This window comes from Oncorhynchus keta, unplaced genomic scaffold, assembly GCF_023373465.1.
Source record: "Oncorhynchus keta strain PuntledgeMale-10-30-2019 unplaced genomic scaffold, Oket_V2 Un_contig_14087_pilon_pilon, whole genome shotgun sequence".
NCBI lineage: Eukaryota > Metazoa > Chordata > Actinopteri > Salmoniformes > Salmonidae > Oncorhynchus > Oncorhynchus keta.
In genome coordinates, this window is record NW_026278541.1 from 9,535 (window position 1) to 22,238 (window position 12,704).

The window sequence follows — 12,704 nt, forward strand, 5'->3', positions numbered from 1 at the left end:
ACCTTCCGGTTACTAGTCCAACACTCTAACCACTTGGTCCAGTGCATACGGACTGTTGAAGAAGACAATGTTGGTAATGTTGGGACAACATTTATTTTGTCTGGGAGAGTGTGACAGGTTAAAGGAAATATTCATAGCCTGTTATACATTAAAAGGTATTAGTAAATTCATAGTATGTGAGGATTTTAAAACATCTAAGGTTAAAAAGATGCATTCAGTATTAGTTGATAGAGATTGATAACATTCATATAATTGTGTTAAAATCCGTCAAGTGTACAAGGGGTACGAATTGTGAGAGTAATGTGAAAACATTATATTGATTACTTTATTTTGTGGTGCCAAAAAGTGTTAATCTGTGATCTACGAAATGCTCTTAATCTATGAGCCGGAGATCGATTGCTCTGGTCTCCACCCATATTCCTGGGGAAATCGCGGACTTTTCTCATTGAACTAAACATTGAATTGAGAATACAACAACGTATCACTCTCGTGATTATTTCTCCCCTGTTTTCAGGGGCGTAACATTAGCCTATCATGTTCTGTGAGCTTTTATCACTAATCACCTCTGCTGATGACACACAGAGTAATTGTCAGGCTGACATGTAGCACTTTAAAGCTGACACTATAACAGGTGCTGAGCCAAGGAGGCTTGCTGTCTCTAATGCTACATGTGGCGGCGATCTGCTTTTAATAGTGCAAACATAGAGGAGGTATGAATAGACGTGTTGCCATGACTCTTGCCCACTGGGCTGCATGTATTCAATGAGTCGACTCTTGGACTACAACAATAATGTATTCTGATTGCCAACAGTAGTAGTCTGTTGAATGTGGCACTTGATAATCAACTGTATAACCATACTCATTGTGGAGTGATTGACCTGTGCTCAGCCACTCTCTCCTTGCAACATGATGCAGGCAAATTATGAGAAAATCAACTGCTGCAATAGGGTGAAGGCAGAGGTTGAATATGAGTACAGGCAGAGAGAGAGAGAGGTGGAGAGAAGGAAAGAGAGAGACAGACAGACATACAGTGGTAGGATCTTAATTTGATCCAGCAGGAAAATACAGACATACAGGCAGACATGGTCCATAGAAATAGGCTGTTCCAGTTCTGGGTGGATATGTGGAAGATAACTAACTTGGTGATGTCACAATGCCCCTTTACCAGGGAAGGAGAACTAGTTGTTATAAGGGAACATTATGAGGTAACATGTTGCCACGGAAACACACTTATGTCATAATCTCAGACCACATTAAAACGGTCAGACAAGCTCAGGTAGAGCGCATTAGCTACATTCGAACGATCTCCCAACCTATAACTGATTTGATTGATTACAACGGTACACTACCTTGTCGTGACATGGGTCAGAGACTAAGTGACCCTGTCCCTGAGGTATCCCATAGGGAGAAACCAAAGGAGACACAGGAACATAAAGATAAACCCAAGGAGAAGAGGATCCCTCAAGCCCTGACCTTTCTTCAGCTGTTTACACTGCTGAGCTGCGTCAAGGTGAAGAAAACACCCTTTGATCCCTCCCAGAGTGGTGATGGGAGAAAGGGAACAACGATAAACGATACAAACAACAATAATGACTCTGATACTGGTGAGTGTTAGGAGGTGTATATTGATTAGTGCTGCTACATTGTACAATTATCTAGGCTCCACTTGGAAAAAACAGGTCCTGTGTCTTAGAAATGTTTTACTTACAGGCTTGGACTACTCTGCAGGTGACGTGAAAAGGATCAAGGACAAGAGTAAAGGAAAGGTTGGGGGAGAGAAACATAGCATTGAATCTCAGGACCACAAATGCAGAACGACACAGGAAAAAGAAAAAGAAAATGACATTAAACAAAGACCTAACTCGGTAAGACATCCAAACTTGCTTATAAATGAGGATTAACCAATGCATTTGACAACTGATAAGGAAAACACAGCATATTGTGTTGAATCTTATTCTTTGACATGGCTTGACAAATGTGATAATGTCACAATGCCCTTCGGATGGGGTAGGCCCTAATAGTTATTAGGAACAGTCTAAACAGAATCCATGGAACGTCCCAACTCTGACCTTTGATGTTGAAATTGAAATAGTTAAGGTAAGGGTTAGGGTTAGGGTTTAGGGTAGGGACGTCCCAAGGATCACGGACAGCACTAACCCTAGTTATTATGGGGTAACATTTTCACATGGAAACACACTTAGGAAATACTATTTGTTGCCAATCAAGCGAGAGCTCATTGGCTACGTATATTCAACATTGATATTGTAGTTTGAAATGTCAGTAGATTTCTAACTGATGTACTTACTGATTGCGACACTGAGGTCTCCCCTGAGGAGCAAGCAAAGAAGACGCAGCAGAAAGAGAAGAAGAAGAGCATCCATCCAGCTGTGGCGGCCCTGCAGCTGTTCACTCTTCTGCTGTGGTGGGAAAGTCAAGCTGAGGAAGTCTCGTCCCTCTCAGAACAGACAGAGTAGAAAGGACCAGGACAAAGATAATGCATCTGATACTGGTGAGTGTTCTGGGGTGTCTGCTGATTAGATATAGAATGAGATTGGCTCCACTTGGAAGAACGTGTCTTCAAAATCACAATGTCTAATCTACACAGGTTCAGACTTGTCTGGAGGTGACGTTACAACCAAAAGGGTCAAGGACAAGATTAATGGAAAGGTAGGGAGGGAGAAAGACCAGACTAAAGTTCAGCTGTTGAAATCATCTCAGGACCACGAACCCGTAAGTACAACACCAGAAACAGACAAGGGAACTAATTCAGGACAAAGACCTAACTCTGTGAGACAACCAAACACGCTGTATCATTTGATTGTGAGCAAAATATCTTTCTGATAATGCTGTGTTATCATTGGGTGTTATAATTGTGTTGTGCAGGAAAATCGAAGGACACGCCGGCAAGTGAAGACCCTGTGGAGGAAATTAACATAAGACCTGACTCTCCGACTCTACCACGTGCCCACGTAAGTTTCTGAAACCTAAATTACTATACAGACAGACAGAGATTAAAGGATCTAGACAATTTCCCTCTGACCTCAACCTTACCACCCTTTTCCTCCGGGTAGAGCTCCCTTTCTCAGTTTTCCCTGGCTCGGAACCTGGCCATCCTCCCGCTGGACTGGCAGCTACCCGGAGTCCCTCTGCCCACCTCGTCTATGGCAGCTAGGACAGAGAGAACGCCATCCTCTACCAACACTTCGACACATGCGCAGATGGAAACACAGACATCAGATATGAACACAGACACACGGATCACTTCTACCTCTCAGAGCCAGATCTCCATGGTCTGATCAGAGACCATGATAGATCTTCACACGTCAGACTCCATTACCCAGACATCCACTCTTGACATGGCACTGACCCCTGAGAGCACTAAGGACATGATCACTACTGATGAGGATGTGAAGGATGACTCTGCTAAAGATTTGATCTCCACCTAACAGACACCTCTATGAAGAAATCCATCAGTGAGACCAGCCTGGAGGACCTCATCGCCGATTATGAAGATGACAATGAGCTGAAGGATATGGTTGCCTCCGCTACCCCTGCTACTGATAATGCCAATGAGGATGCAATGCTGCTGGAGATTGCAGCACTTTTTGACTGATTACATGTTGACAGTGGAGACCGAGCTGCCTCTGCATCTCTGAAGAGCCAATAGGCCTAATGAACATTTCAATGTAGCAAAAGCTATACTTTGATCAATTAATAAAGCATTTTTTCTGCAGCAAATTTTCACTACGGTCGATATGTGACGCAGCATGTTTAGATTAGACCTATTTGTTTGAATTCATCAAAAATAATAAATATTACTGCCAAGGGAAAAATCAAACCACTACAGGTAGGGAGAGTGAATATATCAGCATAGAGTTCATTTGGACAATAATGATCCATAAGCATATTGCATTCTGTAATGTATGAAATAACATTCACCCACAGCGAATACAAATCAGACGTGTTTTATTTTCTCCCTCTGTCCTTCCCTCCCACATCCTGATCAGGTTTAGATTGTCATGTTATCCAGCCCTTAAACTGTTTAGCATTTTAATAACAGCTCGCAAGCTCAGGGCATAATTAACTTTGTTACACATACATCAAATAGAGTCCTCCTGTCACCACATATCTGAGCCACCTGAAGATGCTTTGTTACTGGTGGGTTTCCAACAGATTACAGGGAGATTGGTTAAGTAAGTCAACCTAAATAAGGATGGTGGGAACATCCTCATACTACAGCACATCATTCTCTTTGCCTATATTACAGGAGGAGGATATATTGGTGTTATCAGAGTAATTGATTAGCACACATACTGTATGTGTCATTTATTCACCTTGAATGGTGACAGAATAGAGAGCTTTGAAACTATTGAATTAAGTATTAAAATACCAGGTGAATAATGCTCCGTTAGAAAATCACTTTGAGAATTTAGGTATTTTATGAATTTTATGAATTCTCACGTGGAAGATTTCGGTCAAACTGCACTTTTCTGTCTCTGTCATGCCTGTGGTCTGCATGGATAATGAGCTGAGAGAAGCAGTAGTAGCAGCACATCGTTTAGGGCTACAGCCAAGCTGTCCCTCACCTGAGAAACCCCCTAGTTGTACATGAGTGTACTCTCCACAATAAAGATCAGCCTGACATCAACATACTGTTGACAAAGTAGACTTGGAACTAAATCAACATAACATAGATACTGTACATGTATGTAATTAAGCATGACATTTTTGAGACTTGTTAATCTAGATGCAGAACATATTAACTCTGAAAGGGGAGGGAGAGAAGAGAGGGGGATGACTGGGTGGATATAGAGGAGAGACAGTAGGAGGGATGGTGAGATGTATCCATCTATGAATTCAAATATTAATCTACCCAATAAGGAGTGTCTCTCACCCAGATGTACACACAGACATGGGTGGGCTATTTACCAATAGATTATGTACAGTTGCAGCGATCGGTTAGCTGCTCAGATAGCTGATGTTTGAAGTTGTTGAGGGAGATAAAAGTCTCCAACTTCAGCGATTTTTGCAATTCGTTCCAGTCACAGGCAGCAGAGTACTGGAACGAAAGGCGGCCGAATGGGGTGTTGGCTTTAGGGATGATCAGTGAGATACACCTGCTGGAGCGCGTGCTACGGATGGGTGTTGCCATCGTGACCAGTGAACTGAGATAAGGCGGAGCTTTACCTAGCATGGCCTTGTAGATGACCTGGAGCCAGTGGGTCTGGCGACGAATATGCGAGGCCCAGCCGACTAGAGCATACAAGTCGCAGTGGTGGGTAGTATAAGGTGCTTTAGTGACAAAACGGATGGCACTGTGATAAACTGCATTCAATTTGCTGAGTGGAGTGTTGGAAGCAATTTTGTAGATGACATCGCCAAAGTCGAGGATCGGTAGGATAGTCAGTTTTACTAGGGTAAGCTTGGCAGAGTGAGTGAAGGAGGCTTTGTTGCGGAATAGAAAGCCGACTCTTGATTTGATTTTCGATTGGAGATGTTTGATATGGGTCTGGAAGGAGAGTTTGCAGTCTAGCCAGACACCTAGGTACTTATAGGTGTCCACATATTCAAGGTTGGAACCATCCAGTGTGGTGATGCTAGTCGGGCATGCGGGTGCAGGCAGCGATCGGTTGAAAAGCATGCATTTGGTTTTACTAGCCAGCCGTTGAGAAATGCTTATTGAAGTTTTCGATAATCATGGATTTATCGGTGGTGACCGTGCTCCCTAGCCTCAGTGCAGGTGGGCAGCTGGGAGGAGGTGCTCTTGTTCTCCATGGACTTCACAGTGTCCCAGAACTTTTGGAGTTGGAGCTACAGGATGCAAACTTCTGCCTGAAGAAGCTGGCCTTAGCTTTCCTGACTGACTGCGTGTATTGGTTCCTGACTTCCCTGAACAGTTGCATATCGCGGGGACTGTTCGATGCTATTGCAGTCCGCCACAGGATGTTTTTGTGCTGGTCGAGGGCAGTCAGGTCTGGAGTGAACCAAGGGCTGTATCTGTTCTTAGTTCTGCATTTTTTTGAACGGAGCATGCTTATCTAAAATGGTGAGGAAGTTACTCTTAAAGAATGACCAGGCATCCTCAACTGACGGGATGAGGTCAATGTCCTTCCAGGATACCCGGGCCAGGTCGATTAGAAAGGCCTGCTCACAGAAGTTTTTTAGGGAGCGTTTGACAGTGATGAGGGGCGGTCGTTTGACTGCGGCAAAGTAGCGGATACAGGCAATGAGGCAGTGGTCGCTGAGATCCTGGTTGAAGACAGCGGAGGTGTATTTGGAGGGCCAGTTGGTCAGGATGACGTCTATGAGGGTGCCCTTGCTTACAGAGTTAGGGTTGTACCTGGTGGGTTCTTTGATGATTTGTGTGAGATTGAGGGCATCTAGCTTAGATTGTAGGACTGCCGGGGTGTTAAGCATATCCCAGTTTAGGTCACCTAACAGAACAAACTCTGAAGCTTGATGGGGGGCAATCAATTCACAAATGGTGTCCAGGGCACAGCTGGGAGCTGAGGGGGGTCGGTAGCAGGCGGCAACAGTGAGAGACTTATTTCTGGAGAGAGTAATTTTCAGAATTAGTAGTTCGAACTGTTTGGGTATGGACCTGAAAGTATGACATTACTTTGCAGGCTATCTCTGCAGTAGACTGCAACTCCTCCCCTTTGGCAGTTCTATCTTGACGGAAGATGTTATAGTTGGGTATGGAAATCTCTGAATTTTTGGTGGCCTTCCTGAGCCAGGATTCAGACACGGCAAGGACATCAGGGTTAGCAGAGTGTGCTAAAGCAGTGAGTAAAACAAACTTAGGGAGGACGCTTCTGATGTTGACATGCATGAAACCAAGGCTTTTTCGATCACAGAAGTCAACAAATGAGGGTGCCTGGGGACATGCAGGGCCTGGGTGTACCTTCACATCACCCGAGGGAACAGAGAAGGAGTAGTATGAGGGTGCGGCTAAAGGCTATCAAAACTGGTCGCCTAGAGCGTTGGGGACAGAGATTAAGAGGAGCAGGTTTCTGGGCATGGTAGAATATATTCAGGGCATAATGCGCAGACAGGGGTATGGTGGGGTGCGGGTACGGCAGAGGTAAGCCCAGGCACTGGGTGATGATGAGAAAGGTTTTATCTCTGGACATGCTGGTTGTAATGGGTGAGGTCACCGCATATGTGGGAGGTGGGACAAAGGAGGTATGAGGAGTGGGACTAGGGGCTCCATTGTGAACTAAAACAATGATAACTAACCTGAGCAACAGTATACAAGGCATATTGACATTTGAGAGAGACATACAGCGAGGCATACAGTAATCACAGGTGTTAAATTGGGAAAGCTAGCTGAAGCAGTGGGTGAGACAACAGCTAATCAGCTAGCACAACAACAGCAGGTAAAATGGCATTGACAAGGCAACGGGGCCGACAGATAAAACAAACAAGCAGAATGGAGTACCGTGATTAATGGACAGTCCAGCGTGCATCAGCTATGTAGCCAAGTGATCAGAGTCCAGGGGCAGCGGTGGATGGGGCAGGGGGCTGGACTGGCGAGTGTTATCCAGGTTAAAAAAACTAACAATGACGAAATAGCTTGTAGCTAGTTAGCTGGTTAGCTTCTGGAGGTTCTTGAGTGTGTTCTAAAATTAGGTGAGACAACCACTGCAACAACCAGCTCGATCCCAAAAGATGGGATAAGAGAAGCACAAGAATCTGATCCGGTCATCCGTCCTGTGCTCAATTTCAAACTGTCTGGTTCCAAACCGCCAGTTAAAGAGCAAAAGAAATTCAGTCCAAAGACAAAATGCCTATTCAGAGAATGGGACAAATTGACAATAGACAGTGATGGCATTCTGTACAGAATCACTAAAGCCCGCAAGCAGTTAGTTCTACCAGAGCAGTACAAAGGTAAAGTGATGGAAGAGTTGCACAATAACATGGGACACCAAGGTACTGACCGCACGCTGTACCACTAGTATGTGACCGCTTCTTCTGGCCATATATGCAATCTGACATTGAGCACTATGTGACTAAAACTTGAAGCTGTGTCAAACAGAAAAGTCAGCCCATGCAACAAGAGCTCCTCTGACAAACATTGTGACAACACAGCCATTTGAACTGGTATGTATAGACTTCCTTCATCTCGACAGATGCAAAGGGGGATATGAGTACATCCTCGTGATTGTTGATCATTTGACATGTTTCACTCAAGTCTACGCCACCACAACAAAGTCAGGTAAAACCGCTGCAAATCTCATCTTCAATGACTTTGCCCTGAAGTTTGGGTTCCCATCCCGCATCCACCATGACCAAGGGGGAGAATTTGAAAACCAGTTGTTCCATCAGTTAAAGAAACTCAGTGGCATGGCGGGGTCCAGAACAACACCCTATCACCCGATGGGAAACGGTCAAGCGGAACGCATGAACAGAACATTGTTGCAAATGTTAAAGACACTAACTGAGACACAAAAGTCAAATTGAAGGAGTCTCTGAACAAATGGTTTATGCCTATAACTGCACCCGTTGTGAAGTGACTGGCTATTCACCATTTTATCTTCTGTTTGGGAGATCACCCAGGCTTCCAGTTGATATGCTCTTTGGATTGTGCACAGAGGCAGATTCCAGTAACCAGCGAGAATACGTGGAGAACTGGAAACGAGGGATGGAAGAAGCATACGCCATTGCAAATGAAAATGCTCAGAAAGCCGCTGAAAGAAGTAAGAAGTACTATGACACTAAAGTTAGGAGTCCAGTGCTACAGCCTGGCGAGCGAGTTCTGATTAAAAACCTGACACCAAGAGGAGGACCAGGAAAACTCCGTAACTATTGGGAAGATACAATTCACACAGTGGTGAGACAAATGGGTTCAGCCCTGCCGATTTATGAATTGAGACCAGAAAGGGGTAGGGGACGCTCCAGGGTCCTGCACAGAAACCTGCTCATGTCCTGTGACCACTTACCTTTTGAGACACAACCAGAAATTACCAAAGTGGACAAATGTCAGAAAACGAGGAGGAGGAGACACCAGCCTGCATCACAGCCTCTAGATTCTGATGAAGACAGCGGGGATGAATATGACCTTCATCATGAGCCGCTACAGGTTCCACATCTCCTTCAGTACCTGAGGAGAGGAATGCTGAAACAGCGAGAGTGGGAACACAGGCCCCCAGCAGTGAGACAGACAGTTGCAGTGCCAGTCCCTGATATGCTACCAGCACAGCCTCTTGTTGAAAAGCGGCTGGAGGAGACAACAACAGTTAAAGACTTGCCTGCTGAAAATTTGCCTGAGTTGCACCAAGTTTTTTATTTATTTATTTGATCTTTATTTAACCAGGCAAGTCAGTTAAGAACAAATTCTTATTTTCAATGGCAGCCTAGGAACAGGAACAGTGGGTTAACTGCCTGTACCTTGTCAGCTCGGGGGTTTGAACTTGCAACCTTCCGGTTACTAGTCCAACACTCTAACCACTTGGTCCAGTGCATACGGACTGTTGAAGAAGACAATGTTGGTAATGTTGGGACAACATTTATTTTGTCTGGGAGAGTGTGACAGGTTAAAGGAAATATTCATAGCCTGTTATACATTAAAAGGTATTAGTAAATTCATAGTATGTGAGGATTTTAAAACATCTAAGGTTAAAAAGATGCATTCAGTATTAGTTGATAGAGATTGATAACATTCATATAATTGTGTTAAAATCCGTCAAGTGTACAAGGGTACGAATTGTGAGAGTAATGTGAAAACATTATATTGATTACTTTATTTTGTGGTGCCAAAAGTGTTAATCTGTGATCTACGAAATGCTCTTAATCTATGAGCCGGAGATCGATTGCTCTGGTCTCCACCCATATTCCTGGGGAAATCGCGGACTTTTCTCATTGAACTAAACATTGAATTGAGAATACAACAACGTATCACTCTCGTGATTATTTCTCCCCTGTTTTCAGGGGCGTAACATTAGCCTATCATGTTCTGTGAGCTTTATCACTAATCACCTCTGCTGATGACACACAGAGTAATTGTCAGGCTGACATGTAGCACTTTAAAGCTGACACTATAACAGGTGCTGAGCCAAGGAGGCTTGCTGTCTCTAATGCTACATGTGGCGGCGATCTGCTTTTAATAGTGCAAACATAGAGGAGGTATGAATAGACGTGTTGCCATGACTCTTGCCCACTGGGCTGCATGTATTCAATGAGTCGACTCTTGGACTACAACAATAATGTATTCTGATTGCCAACAGTAGTAGTCTGTTGAATGTGGCACTTGATAATCAACTGTATAACCATACTCATTGTGGAGTGATTGACCTGTGCTCAGCCACTCTCTCCTTGCAACATGATGCAGGCAAATTATGAGAAAATCAACTGCTGCAATAGGGTGAAGGCAGAGGTTGAATATGAGTACAGGCAGAGAGAGAGAGAGGTGGAGAGAAGGAAAGAGAGAGACAGACAGACATACAGTGGTAGGATCTTAATTTGATCCAGCAGGAAAATACAGACATACAGGCAGACATGGTCCATAGAAATAGGCTGTTCCAGTTCTGGGTGGATATGTGGAAGATAACTAACTTGGTGATGTCACAATGCCCCTTACCAGGAAGGAGAACTAGTTGTTATAAGGGAACATTATGAGGTAACATGTTGCCACGGAAACACACTTATGTCATAATCTCAGACCACATTAAAACGGTCGACAAGCTCAGGTAGAGCGCATTATTGATTGAACGATCTCCCAACCTATAACTGATTTGATTGATTACAACGGTACACTACCTTGTCGTGACATGGGTCAGAGACTAAAGCGCCCCCTGTCCCTGAGGTATCCCATAGGGAGAAACCAAAGGAGACACAGGAACATAAAGATAAACCTATAAGGAGAAGAGGATCCCTCAAGCCCTGACCTTTCTTCAGCTGTTTACACTGCTGAGCTGCGTCAAGGTGAAGAAAACACCCTTTGATCCCTCCCAGAGTGGTGATGGGAGAAAGGGAACAACGATAAACGATACAAACAAACACAATAATGACTCTGATACAGTGAGTGTTAGGAGGTGTATATTGATTAGTGCTGCTACATTGTACAATTATCTAGGCTCCACTTGGAAAAAAACAGGGTCCTGTGTCTTAGAAATGTTTTACTTACAGGCTTGGACTACTCTGCAGGTGACGGGAAAAGGATCAAGGACAAGAGTAAAGGAAAGGTTGGGGGAGAGAAACATAGCATTGGATCTCAGGACCACAAATGCAGAAACGACAGGAAAAAGAAAAAGAAATAGATGAAACAAAGACCAATGGTAAGACATCAAACTTGTTATAAATGAGGAGATTTTTAACCAATGGCATTTGACAAGCAAGGAAAATCATGTATTGTGTTGAATCTGATTATTTGACATATTTCTGACAAAAGTGATAATGTCACAATGCCCTTCGATGGGGTAGGCCCTAATAGTTATTAGGAACAGTCTAAACAGAATCCATGGAACGTCCCAACTCTGACCTGATGTTGAAATTGAAATGTTAAGGTAAGGGTTGAGGTTAGGGTTTAGGACGTCCCAAGGATCACGGACAGCACCAACCCTAGTTATTATGGGGTAACATATTTCACATGGAAACACACTTAGGAAATACTATTTGTTGCCAATCAAGCGAGAGCTCATTGGCTACGTATATTCAACATTGATATTGTAGTTTGAAATGTCAGTAGATTTCTAACTGATGTACTTACTGATTACACACTGAGGTCTCCCTGAGGAGCAAGCAAAGACGCAGCAGAAAGAGAAGAAGAAGACATCCATCCAGCTGTGGCGGCCCTGCAGCTGTTCACTCTCTTCTGCTGTGGTGGGAAAGTCAAGCTGAATGCGTCCCCTCTCAGAACAGACAGAGTAGAAAGGACCAGGACAAAGATAATGCATCTGATACTGGTGCGTGTTCTGGGGGTGTCTGCTGATTAGATATGAAGATGAGATTGGCTCCACTTGGAAGAACGTGTCTTCAAAATCACAATGTCTAATCTACACAGGTTCAGACTTGTCTGGAGGTGACGTTACAACCAAAAGGGTCAAGGACAAGATTAATGGAAAGGTAGGGAGGGAGAAAGACCAGACTAAAGTTCAGCTGTTGAAATCATCTCAGGACCACGAACCCGTAAGTACAACACCAGAAACAGACAAGGGAACTAATTCAGGACAAAGACCTAACTCTGTGAGACAACCAAACACGCTGTATCATTTGATTGTGAGCAAAATATCTTTCTGATAATGCTGTGTTATCATTGGGTGTTATAATTGTGTTGTGCAGAAAATCGAAGGACACGCCGGCAAGCAAGACCCCGTGGAGAAATTAACATAAGACCTGACTCTCCGACTCTACCACGTGCCCACGTAGTTTCTGAAACCTAAATTACTATACAGACAGACAGAGATTAAAGGATCTAGACAATTTCCCCTCTGACCTCAACCTTACCACCCTTTTCCTCCGGGTAGAGCTCCCTTTCTCAGTTTTCCCTGGCTCGGAACCTGGCCATCCTCCCGCTGGACTGGCAGCTACCCGGAGTCCCTCTGCCCACCTCTGTCTATGGCAACTAGGACAGAGAGAACGCCATCCTCTACCAACACTTCGACACATGCGCAGATGGAAACACAGACATCAGATATGAACACAGACACACGGATCACTTCTACCTCTCAGAGCCAGATCTCCATGGTCTCATCAGAGACCATGAT

The 12,704-nt window shown here is 44.2% G+C and overlaps 1 protein-coding gene across 2 annotated transcripts; it reads left to right on the plus strand.

Annotated features, from left to right (window-relative positions):
• Nucleotides 1-230: 230 nt before the first annotated feature.
• On the plus strand, nt 231-12,210 carry LOC127918382 (uncharacterized). 2 transcript variants are annotated; one of them, XM_052501657.1, is made up of 4 exons: nt 231-1,604; nt 1,711-1,865; nt 2,322-2,509; nt 12,002-12,210. In XM_052501657.1, exons 1-3 carry the CDS (start codon nt 1,211-1,213, stop codon nt 2,472-2,474), a joined length of 702 nt encoding a protein of 233 aa, XP_052357617.1. In that variant the 5' UTR covers nt 231-1,210; the 3' UTR covers nt 2,475-2,509; nt 12,002-12,210. The 2 variants fall into 2 exon arrangements, with proteins under 2 accessions (XP_052357617.1, XP_052357616.1); XM_052501656.1 differs by lacking the exon at nt 12,002-12,210 and adding an exon at nt 2,606-2,888.
• Nucleotides 12,211-12,704: the final 494 nt, after the last annotated feature.

What these genes read in the sequence shown, in the direction of transcription:
- LOC127918382 (XM_052501657.1), top strand. Translation starts at nt 1,211, where the DNA reads ATGTTGCCACGGAAACACACTTATGTCATAATCTCAGACCACATTAAA. An exon ending in CAATAATGACTCTGATACTG is followed by an intron (nt 1,605 to 1,710) that starts GTGAGTGTTAGG and finishes TTTTACTTACAG; the next exon opens with GCTTGGACTACTCTGCAGGT. An exon ending in TTAAACAAAGACCTAACTCG is followed by an intron (nt 1,866 to 2,321) that starts GTAAGACATCCA and finishes TGCGACACTGAG; the next exon opens with GTCTCCCCTGAGGAGCAAGC.